The sequence below is a fragment of the Wolffia australiana genome, chromosome 1 (assembly GCF_029677425.1).
Source record: "Wolffia australiana isolate 7733 chromosome 1, ASM2967742v1".
NCBI lineage: Eukaryota > Viridiplantae > Streptophyta > Magnoliopsida > Alismatales > Araceae > Wolffia > Wolffia australiana.
Genome location: NC_135835.1, coordinates 26,497,136 through 26,509,513, shown reverse-complemented (window position 1 = coordinate 26,509,513; position 12,378 = coordinate 26,497,136). Strand labels below are relative to the sequence as shown.

General features: G+C 33.3%; 1 protein-coding gene across 3 annotated transcripts; it reads left to right on the top strand.

Moving 5' to 3' along the window:
- Positions 1-433: 433 nt before the first annotated feature.
- On the top strand, positions 434-4,141 carry LOC144712847 (uncharacterized). Of its 3 annotated transcripts, none has more exons than XM_078587202.1 (3): positions 434-993; positions 1,547-1,904; positions 3,832-4,141. In XM_078587202.1, the coding sequence occupies exons 1-3, from the start codon at positions 658-660 to the stop codon at positions 3,882-3,884; spliced, it is 747 nt and encodes a 248-aa protein (XP_078443328.1). In that variant the 5' UTR covers positions 434-657; the 3' UTR covers positions 3,885-4,141. The 3 variants fall into 3 exon arrangements, with proteins under 3 accessions (XP_078443328.1, XP_078443337.1, XP_078443345.1); XM_078587211.1 differs by having other exon boundaries at positions 3,717-4,141; XM_078587219.1 differs by having other exon boundaries at positions 3,709-4,141.
- Positions 4,142-12,378: the final 8,237 nt, after the last annotated feature.

Below are 12,378 nucleotides of genomic sequence, written 5' to 3'. Positions count from 1 at the left end.
TAATGATTTAAGCAATCTCTCTAATGATATTTCCATTAAATTCTAGATACAAAAGGTAAAAGCTCTATCCAGCAAAACAATCAGTAATATTTATCCTGATACTTTCTCAAATTTCTAGAGAAAACAAGTAAAAAAGCCGTCTTAAACCAAATAATCTTTCGACAATAATTCTCATGCAAGTTCTCCACTAAATTCCCAAGAAAACAAGAAAGGAAAAGCCCTCAACAATTAATTTCTCCGTTGATTAGGGTCTACTAATTTTATTAGCCAAAAACAAAACAAAACACAAAAAAAGAAAAAAAATCTCCGTTGAAACCTCAGACTCTAAACCTGGCGGGAAATTCAAACAAGTGCTTCTCTGATTGGTCCACGTGGACAGCGGGGCCCACGCAGTCAAACCCGGCCCAAATTCAGTTACCGGGTCCCCTGTGATCACAAGGAAACCCTAATTAGGGCAACAGACGGAGGAAGAAGACGATCGAAATCTAGGGTTTCGAGCTCTGAAGAACACCCCAACCCTGCGGCGATCTCAATCTTGGAACGATCAATCGTTCCAATCGCCATCAAGTATTCGAGGATTCGAGCTCGATCCAATTTCTCCGGTTTGTGAAGATCTTTTTTTCTGGTTTTCTCGGATTTGTAGATGTAGCGGCAACCATGGCGCAATCCCACGGCGTTTGCAATGGAGAAGGATGCGTATCTCGAAATCCATGGCCTATTCATCACGTCAGACACCGCAACAATCTATGCCGTCTCTGCACTTCCTGCGTGCTTCGGATTCATCCCGGATCATTCTGCCCGAAATGCTTCGATCTCATCGAGCCCTCTCATAGCCAGCCCTTGGTGCACTGCGTCAGCTGCACCTCCGTCTGCCACGTGGCATGCCTCTCCGCGGAGGAGAAGAATTCCGGGTTCATCTGCCCTTGCTGCGCCAGTCCCAACTTCTCATACTTCCCTTTGGAGCCGCGGGTGATCGATTTGAAGTCGGCGAAGGTTTTTACTCGCTACCCTTTGATTTTGTCTCCTCGTCAATTTCAATTTGGATTATTGTTTCAGCGGAATTGCTATCTAGATTGAGATGATGTTGATTTAAGAAAACGAGTAGAACGTATATGAACAGACCAATTGCCATGCTGAATCTCTTTGATGGGAATGAAACATAGTTTAAGATAAATTTTTAACGACCTTGTAGATCACATGAAAACAATTTAGAGTTAAAAAAGCATGTATCAATTCTTAATTTACTTGCAGGGTGGACTATTTTCCCTTGGAATTGGTGTCTACATTGCAACAATTAACTAGGATTGGAGAAACACGCTTGCTTTAGTAGTGTTAAATTATAGCCATCTGATCACCCATTGCCCCAATGCTTAATTTGGCAATACATGTACTATATAAAATTAAGCCTCATATCATACTTTTCTTCTTGAAGCTTCATCTAGACATAAGGGTAGAAAGATGATCTGTAGAGATGGTCGGATGATTTGTTTTTTTTTTTTTTGAACTATAACAAGGGATGAACACCTGACGAATCGGTGAACCACAGGTTCTGCTCGCGGCGGCGCGGCTGGCGTCATTGTCAATGCAACGTGCGGTGGCAGCGGCAAGAGCAGAGGCAGAGAGGAAGGCAAAAGAATCCGTGATGGCGAGGAAGAAGGCCCAGGAGATACTCGAGAAGGTGTATATTGGACCGATGAACGGGCCGGCGGAGGTGGTAACGCCATTGGCGATGGTGGAGAGCCGTTGGATGGATGTGAAGGAAGCAGTGCCTCTAGCGCAGAGGTCGCCGGCAGGGCCGATCTCCGTGGTTGAACCAGGGAAGCTCACGCTACCCAATAATGAGAGCAAGGACAACGGCATGATCGTTCCAGCTCCCACTGCCATTGTGCCGGCGAGAAATCAAGGTGATTGATCTTGCCACTCAAACTCTTTTCTTGTTCAGAATTTCTGGATCATACCCGCCATTTCTTTTATCTAGGTAGCTAGTGATCGATCCTTCTGCTTAGCCCTTCACTCTTAATCATTTCTGAATCAAAACCAATATTTCTCTAGGGTTACAATGATCCGATTACTGATTGATGTGATCAGTTTGGATCAACGGGGATTGTTCCCTGATTTGTTCTGGAAAATTGCGAGCATGTGATGATCAGATCACCAATCATCAATGCATGATTAATCTCCCTGAGCATCCAATCCAATCCAATCGTTTGGGTCTGAAGTTGTTCAGATTTGCAATAAATCGTGATGGGTAGTGCCACAGCAGCGCAGGGGTAGTGATTGGTGACTAATGACTTTTTATTAATGACCAACTGATGACGAATTGGCTGACTGATCAGTCATGGCATTATCAATTTAGCTATCAGGCCAGTGATCTGATCAGATCGTCCATCCTCATCCAGTTCGATATTGTAATCGTCAAGGTGATCCATTTGGCTGTGCTTTGGTCAAGATCATGTGAATCTGATCAATCAGGTTTCTCGATTGTGGAATATGCGACCAAAATATGATTCACTAGATCAATCTACAAACCCTACGTTTCTTTAAATTGGTTTGCGTACAATCAATCTTGCTGCAACAAACCCTCTCGATCTTTGCCGTCTCCGAATCAAAACCACCATTTCTTTTAACTGGGCAGCATTTAATCGACTTTGCTTCTAAAAGCTTTCTCGATCTTCATCTTTCTTGATCAAACCATCCATTCCTTTTAACTGGGTACCATGCGCTTGATCTTACTGTTAAAAGCCCCCTCAACCTTTATATTTTCTAAATCAATCTTCTTCTTTAAAAAATATATTTTCTAAATCAAAACCCACCGTCTTTTTTTATATAATTTGGTAGCTTTCCATGGATTTTCCACGTTCAAGCTTTTTCAATCTTCGTCATTTCTGAATCAATCTCACATTTCTTTAAATCGGGTAGTTTGCAATCGGTCTTGTGACTCAGGCACTCTCCACCTTCACCTTTTCTGATAAAACCTATAATTTCTTGATATTGGGTAGCATGCCATGGATCTTCCAGTATGGAGCTTTCTCTATCTGTGTCATTGCTGACTCAATCCGAACACTTGCTTTAAATGATGGCTTGCAATCGGTCTTGTTCATCATGCCCTCTCGATCCTCATGTTTTCTGGATCAAACCCATCATTTCCTTTGATTGGATGGATTGTATGGATATTCCAATTTAAAGCTATCTTGATCTTCATCATACTTTGTCATGATCCCTGTTCGAGCTTAAGGGATAAGATTAAACAGAAATTCTTATTTTATCATTTTGATGATGTGATATAAATGTGCAGATACATAGGAAAAGTCATATGACCATTTAAACCTTAAGATAGGAAGCAGTATGATAGAACGACCTGTTTAGTCCATAACGAGGGCAACTATCTACTGTTGTCTCATGTAATGTGTAGCATGTATTAGTCATGTGTGACATGTCAACATATCTGAACCAAACTTGCCATTTGATTGGGTAGTTTGCAACCAATTTTGCCCCAAAAATCCCTCTCGACCTGCATCATTCCTGAATTAAGCCCATTCTTTCTTTTAATTGGGTAGCTTGCAATCAATCTTCCCCTAGAAGCCCTCTCGTTTCTGAATCAAGCCCAATTATTTCTTTGTTTTTAGTTGTGTAGCTAAAGATTGACCTTGCCTTAGAAGCCCGCTCAATCTTCATCATTTCTGAATCAAAGCCATCATTTATTTTTAGTTGTGTAGGTAGCGATCGATCTTGCCGCTGAAGCCCTCTTGAAACTCCATCTCTGAATCAAAACGTCAGAATTTCTGAATTTCAATTGCGTGGATCTTCGTTTAACTCTTTGTTTGCGAGCAGATTCGCCAATGGGCAGTGCGAATCGAAGAGTGGTGTTCACGGGATTGCCGTAGAACCCGTCAATTGCCGTAGAGTTTGAATTCATTCTGGAGAATCAGGATATGGAGAGTTCATTCTGTACCTAATTTGGCTTTCTCCCCTCTGATGTGATGCAAGGGCTGATCAGGTCTTGTAGGTACGCACATCTCTCTTTCTCCATCTCTCTCTTTGTCCTTTGTTTTTCTCTTCCCATTCTCTCGCAATATTGATGGGACGTTTCAATGCTGCTCTTGCATATGTTCGGCGGTATGAATCGATTTTCATTTACCCATCTAAGTTCTTCAGATTAAGAAAGTGAGATTCTTATATTTGAGTTTCTTTATGCGCTAAAATAAAATGTATTTTTAACATCTTTTTTCTAAGTTTCTTGTGGTGTTCTCTGTTGTTTTTTCCTTTTAGTTGACACAATTAACAAGTTGGTAAATATTCCATGAGAAGGAAACTCCGCTGAATCCTATGATATAATCAGAAAATCTATTGCACTTATGGTGGGTTGTGGTAATTGAATGGAAACTGTATGAAAAAAAGAATTAGATATTTTCTTATTAAAATGTGCTGAGCCCCTGAATAGCTAGGTACCCAGTTATGTAGAATGATCCATTAATATAATAAGTTGAAGACCTAACATTACGTTTGGCGAATGAATGAAACTTGAAGATTATGGGGAAACTTAGGAGAGAAAAACAGAGGACTTGCACATTCAAGTTAATGATTTTCATAGTCGCAGTCTTTCAGAGGTATCATCCATTGGAATAGTCAATGATGTTCTTAAATAAAGCATTAGGAAGATTAATTCAAAGAAATTTTATTCAGTTTTGCTTTGGCCAATTTTATTGATTCGTTTTCTACTCAACCGTTGCAGTCAACTGAATGGGCCTATCAGATCTTTGTTGAATTATGTTTTACTTGACTTGGCCTCAAAACAGTCGATGTAAGTTAATGGTTAAACCTTAAGGAGATGTGAGATAATTTCATTACTGCTAAACATAGGTCAAACCTCTTTCTACATTTTCAGAAAGTTTTCTTAAATACTAGTGACATAATTGATGGTTTTTATTCACTTGGATTCGTTCATATAATCCTGGACTGAAGAGAAATTAACTCACTTGTTTACCTCTTTTATACGCTTGGCGAGATTTTTGAAAGTGTCTGCTGGATAAATTATTTAATCTAATTAGTTGCATATTTCTGTCGTCCAGAATATGATGAATAAAAAAAGGCCAGTTCATTACATTTTAAGCTCGCGCATTATGTTTTGATTTCCACTGACACGGAATTTCAATAGCGTATTACCAAACGAGTCCTAATCACATGTCCTCCCTTTGAGTAAATCGTATATAAAAGAATAGAATATTATCGGCGCAAATGAGATGAAATATTTTCGGAAATATGTAAAAGAGTTGATTATTTTTAGGTAGCACTCGTTTTGATATTAAATTTTTATCAGAACTGATTTACATTGGATCTTCTCAAGTTCATAAAATATGAATTCTCATTGTAAAGGAGAAATTGGTAGTAGACAGATTGTAATTCAGATTCAAGTGGATAAGTGTCCATGGAATCTAAAAGCTCTCTACACACTGTATAGCTACTTAAAAATGTAAACAATGATTGCATGCGGCTCAGAAGAACATAGTGAATTAAGTCAAATTGGATTTTGCCAAAGGGTGATTAACCAAGATAACATGCAAAGAAGATTGAAATAGTAATTATAACAAGTAAACACAGAATGGTTTTTTTTTCATTTCTTATTTCCCTTTATTAATAAATAAAATGCAATGACAAAATGTAAAGAATATTTAAATAGTAATCATCATAAGCAAAAAACTCATAAATTTCTCATCATATCTTAATTTCCCATCTAGAAAAAACAAAATGCAAAGAAGCTCGAAATAATAACCATAACAAGCAAACAACTCCTAAAGCTCTCAACATTTTATAGTTTCATTTCTTAAAAATATAAGCCAAAGACGAAATCCAAAGAAGATCTAAATAATAATCATAGCAAGGAAACAGCTCATAAAGTCCTTGACATTTTTAGTTTCCCTTATTAAAAAAAGAGCAAGACCTGGAGTGATGAAGACGAGAGGTTATGAGCGGCAGCAAGAAAAGAGACTATTATTTATGTTACAAACTCAATTTAGAAGAATAATAAAAACAAATTAATAAGCACAATTGTTCACCATGAAATGCAATAATGCAAGTGATAAAATATTCAAAGATGAATCGCAAATAAGATCAAACTAATAAGCGAACAACTCATAAAGTCCTCAACATAAAAATCCGAGAGCTGAGATTACACTACAAAGTAAATTCAGAAGAAGAAAAAACCTCAACTTAATAAGAACATAGGTTCACCGTAAACTGCAAGAATGAAGTAAAGCACAACAAATGCAAAGACAAAATGCAAAGAGACATCAAAATAAAAATCATAACAAGCAAACAACTCATAAAGTCCCCAACACTTACAACTATCCCTTATCAAAAAATAAAAATGAAAACACAAAATAACAAGAAGAAGAAAGCAAGGAAGAGGGATCATCATGAACCGCTAGAATGCAAGTAAAGCAGAAGAAAATGTAAAAAAAATGCAAATAATATCAAAATAATAATCCTAGCAAGAAAACAACTCATAAAGCCCCCAACATTTAGAACTTCCCCTTATTAACGAAATAAAAATGCAAAGACAAAATAACAACAAGAAGGACAAGAAGAGGAGCAGGGAAGAGGCATCATCCTGAACTACAATAATGCAAGTAAATTCCAAAAAAAATGCAAAGATTATATGCAAAAGAAATAAAAATAACAATCATAACAAGCAAACAACTCATAAAGTCCCCAACATTTGTAACTTCCCCTACTTAAAAAAATAAAATGCATAGAGAAAATGCAAATAAGATCAAATAAATAATCATAAAAAGGAAACAACTCATAAAGACCTTAACTTTTCTAATTTTCCTTTATTTAGGAAAACAAAATGCAAATAAGACCAAAATAACAATCATAACAAGCAAACAACTCATAAAATCCCCAACACTTATCACTTTACCATATTAAAAAATAAAATGCATATATCAAATTCAAATCAAATCAAAAAAATAATCATTATACGCAAACAACTCATAAAGCTCTTAATATATCTTATTTTTCCTGTTTCAGATAAACAAATGCAAATAAGATCAAACTAACAATCATAACAAGCCAACAACTCATAAAATCCCCAACATTTGTCCATTACTCTTATAAAAAAAATGTATAGACAAAATGCAAACCAGATCAAAATAATATAGATAATAAGCAAAAAACTCTTAAACCTTTGACACTTTTTTCTTTTCCCTTATATAGAGAAACAAAATGCAAACAATTCAATATAACAATCTTAACAAGCAAACAACTCATAAAGTTCCCAACACTTATAACTTTCCCTTACTAAACAAAATAAAATGCATAAATGAAATGGGAATCAGATCAAAATAATAATCATAATAAGCAAACAACTCATAAAGCCCTTAACATTTCTTAACACTTCTTTTCCCTTATTTAGAAAAACAAAATGCAAACAAGATCAAAATAACAATCATAACACGCCAACTACTCATAAAGTCCCCAACACTTGTAACTTTCCCTTATTAAACAAAATAAAATGCATAGACAAAATGCAAATCATATTTTAAAAAAACATAATAAGAGAACAGCTGATAAAGCCCTTAACATTTCTTATTTTCGCTTGTTTAGAAAACAAAATGCAAATAAGATCAAGATAACAATCATAACGAGACAATAACTCATAACGTCCCCAATATTTGTAACTTACCCTTATTAAAAAAAATTAAAATGCATAGATGAAATGCAAACCAGATCAACATAATAATCATAATAAGCAAGAAAGTCCTAAATCCATGAACATTTCTTATTTTTCCCTTTTCAGAAAAAAAAATGCAAAATATGATCAAAATATCAATCATACCAAGCAAGCAACTCATAAGTCCCTAATACTTATAACTTTTCCATACTAAAAAATAAATGCATAGAAAAAATTCAAATCAGATCAAAATAATAATCATAATAAGCAAACAACTCATAAGGTCCCCAACACCTATAAATTTCCCTTATTAAACAAAATAAAATGCATAGACAAAATGGGAATCAAATAAAAATTATAATCATAATAAGAAAACAACTCATAAAGCCCTTAACGTTTCTTATTTTCCTTTGTTTAGAAAAACAAAATGCAAATAAGATCAAAATAACAATCATTTCAAGCAAACAACTCATAAAGTCACTAACACTCTTTCCCTTACTAAAAAATAAATGCATAGAAAAAGTTTGAATCAGATCAAAATAAGAATCATACTAAGCAAACAACTCATAAAGCCCTTAATATTTCTTATTTTGAAAAAAGAATGCAAATAAGACCAAAATAACAATCATAACAAGCCAACTACTCATAAAGTCCCCAATATTTGTCCATTACCCTTAAAATAAAAAAAAATGCATGGACGAGATGCAAATCAGACCACAAATGTAACCATGATAAGCAAACAACTCATAAAGCCCTTATAATTTCTTATTTTCCCTTGTTTAGAAAAACAAAATGCAAATAAGATCCAAATATCAATCATACCCAGCAAGCAACTCATCAAGTCCCTAACACTTATAACTTTCCCTTATTAAACAAAATAAAATGCATAGACGAAATAGGAATCAGATCAAAATAATAATCATAATAAGCAAACAACTCATAAAGCCCTTAAAATTCTTCTTTTCTCTCATTTAAAAAAACAAAATGCAAAACAAGATCCAAATAACAATCCACACTAGCAAACAGCTCATAAAGTCCCGAACACTTATATTATAAAATTAAATTGCATAGACTAAATGTCAAAAAGATCAAAATAATCATCATAATAAGCAAAGAACTCATAAAGCCCTTAACATTCATATTTTCCCTTATTTGGAACAATAAAATACAAATAAGATCAAAAATTGCAATAGTAACAAGCAAACAACTCATAAAGTCCCCGACACTTATAACTTTCCCTCATTAAAAAAAATACATAAACGAAATACAAATCAGATCAAAAACTAATCTTAATAAGCAAAAAACTAATAAAGCCCTGAACATTTCCTTTTTCCATATTTAAAAAAACACAATGCAAATAAGACCTAAATACCAATCATAACAAGGAAACAACTCATAAATTTCCCAATTTATAACAAGCAAACAACTTATACCTTTCCCTTATTAAACAAAATCTAATGCATACACGAAATGGTAATCAGATCAAAATAATATTCATGATAAGGAAACAACTCATAAAGCCCTTAACATTTTTTATTTTCCCTTATATAGAGAAACAAAATGCAAACAAGATCAAAATAAAAATCGTAACAAGCAAACAACTCATAAAGTTACCAACAATTATAACTTTCCCTTACTAAACAAAATAAAATACATAAACGAAATGAGAATCAGATCAAAGTAATACTCATAATAACCAAACAACTCATAAAGCCGTCAACATTTCTTAACACTTCTTTTCTCTTATTTAGAAAATGCAAACAAGATGCAAACAACTCATAAAGTCCCCGGCACTTATAACTTTCCCTCATTAAAAAAAATACATAGACAAAATACAAATCAGATCGAAAAATAATCTTAAAAAGCAATCAACTCATAAATCCCTGAACATTTCTTTCTTTCATATTTAAAAAAAAAATGCAAATAAGACCTAAATAACAACCATACCAAGGAAACAACTCATAAAGCTCCCAATTTATAACAAGCAAACAACTTATACCTTTCCCTTATTAAACAAAATCTAATGCATAAACGAAATGGTAATCAGATCAGAATAATATTCATGATAAGCAAACAACTCATAAAGCCCTTAACATTTTTTCTTTTCCCTTATATAGAGAAACAAAATGCAAACAAGATCAAAATAACAATCTTAACAAGCACACAACTCATAAAGTTACCAACAATTATAACTTTCCCTTACTAAACAAAATAAAATGCATAAACGAAATGAGAATCAGATCAAAATAATAATCATAATAAGCAAACAACTCATAAAGCCCTCAACATTTCTTAACACGTATTTTCTGTTATTTAGAAAATGCAAACAAGATGCAAACAACTCATAAAGTCCCCATCACTAATAACTTCCCCTTACCAAAAATAATGCACAGAAAAAAGCAAATAAGATTAAGATAATAATCATAGCAAGGAAAAAACTCATAAAGCCCTTAACAATTCTTATTTTCTCTTATTTAAAACAATAAAATGCAAATAAGTTCAAAAATCACAATAATAACAAGAAAATAACTCATAAAGTCCCCGACACATAACTTTCCCTTATTTTAAAAAAATGCACATAACTTTCCCTTATTTTATTTTTAAAAAAAAGACGAAAGGCAAATCAAATCCAAATAATAATCATAATAATCAAAAAACTCATAAAGCCGTAAACATTTTTATTTTTTTATTATATAGGAACACACAATACAAATAAGATCAAAATAACAACTATAAAAAGAAAACAACTCATAAAGTCCCCAACACTTATAAATTTATTTTTTTAAAAAAAACTAAATGCATAGATGAAATGCAAAGCAGATCAAAATAATCATCAGAATAAGCAAAAAACTCATAAACCCTTAACATTTCGTATTTTCCCTTATTTAGAAAAAAAATACATAGAAGATCAAAATAACAATCATGCCAAGCAAACAACTCATAAAGTCCCTGACACTTATAATTTTCCCTTATTAAAAAAATTAAAATGCATAGACGAACACCAAATCAGATCAGAATTATAAGCAAACAACTCATACAGCCCTTAACATTTCTTATTTTTCCTTATTTAAAAAAATCCAAACAAGATCAAAATAGCAATCATAACTAACAAACAACTCATAAAGTCCACAAGATTTTAAATTTCCCTTATTATAAAAATAAAATGGATGAAATGCAAACCAGATCAAAATAATAATCATAATAAGCAAAAAACGCCTGAACCCTTCACATTTCCTTTTCCCCTTATTTAGAAAAAAAATGCAAACAAGATTAAAATAACAATCATACCAAGCAAACAACTCATAAAGTCCCCAACACTTATAAATTTCCCTTATTAAAAAATTAAAATGCATAGACGAACACCAAATCAGATAAAAAGAATAACCATAATAAGCAAAAAAATCATACAGCCCTTAACATTTCTTATTTTCCCTTCTTTAAAAAAAAATGCACACAAGATCAAAACAACAATCATAACTAGCAAACCACTCATAAAGTCCCCAAGAGTTTTAACTTACCCTTATTAAAAAAAATTAAAATGCATAGACGAAATCCAAACCAGATCAAAGTAATAATCATAATAAGCAAAAAAACTCGTAAACCCTTCACATTTCTTATTTTCCCTCATTTAGGAAAAAATTGCAAACAATATCAAAATAAAAATCATACCATGCAAACAACTTATAAAGTCCCCAACACTTATAACTTTCCCTTATTAAAAAAATAAAATGCATAGACTAAATGCGAATTAGATAATAATAATAATAAGCAAACAACTCATAAAGCCCTTAACATCTCTTATTTTAAAAAACAAATTGCAAAGAAGATCAAAATAACAGTCATAACAAGCAAACAACTCATAAAGGCCCCAACACTTATAACTTTAAGAAAAATGACTTGTGTTTGAATAGAAACTATTATGACAAAAAAATAAGAAAAATTGAACTGATTGGACTTTTGGAGTACCACGTGCAGCATTAAACTAGTTCCACCCATCCCCAGGTCTTTAGACATTGGTCCATGTTGAACTGTGAGTGGTGAATGATTCCGCCTAGATCCAGGTTGTAAGGCAGTGACATCTAAAACCAGGCGTGATTACTGGTTCAACCATAGCCCTAGTTTATCTCTATCATCCCCATGCTATATCATCGTTCCTCCCTTTTCCTTTCTCTTATCCATGGGAGTCACATGCTTCTATGTATCAGCGCTTCTATGCTTCTTTGTGTCAACTAAATTGAGTCACTTTTTTCATATGTAATTCATCTCCGGAGAAGGGATCAGGTTTTAATCTGAAAATTGATCAAATTTTTTGATTGAAAAAATCTCAAATTGATTTGAAAAAATCAAATGTTTTGATCAAACAAGGAATTTGATTGAGCTTAATCTACAGATTCGATTGATTCAATTAGAGTAATCAAAATATATCAAAATTTTATTCTAACTGTTGAAAATGGAACATTTTGGAAAAAAATCAGAACTCTATTTCTCTCTTTCTGGCTCTTTTTCTTTGTTTCTCATGGTCTCTCTCCTCTCAATCTCTCTCTCTCTCATTCATTTTATCTTTTATACATATTTGTTTCCTTAATGTCTGGGGCCCTGCATGGGACGAAAAAATCATACAGTCTGCATCCATGCACTATAAATCCGACCCAGTATGTAGATAGAGTCCAAATGACTTTCCTGCCCAAGAAATCTACCTTTTTATT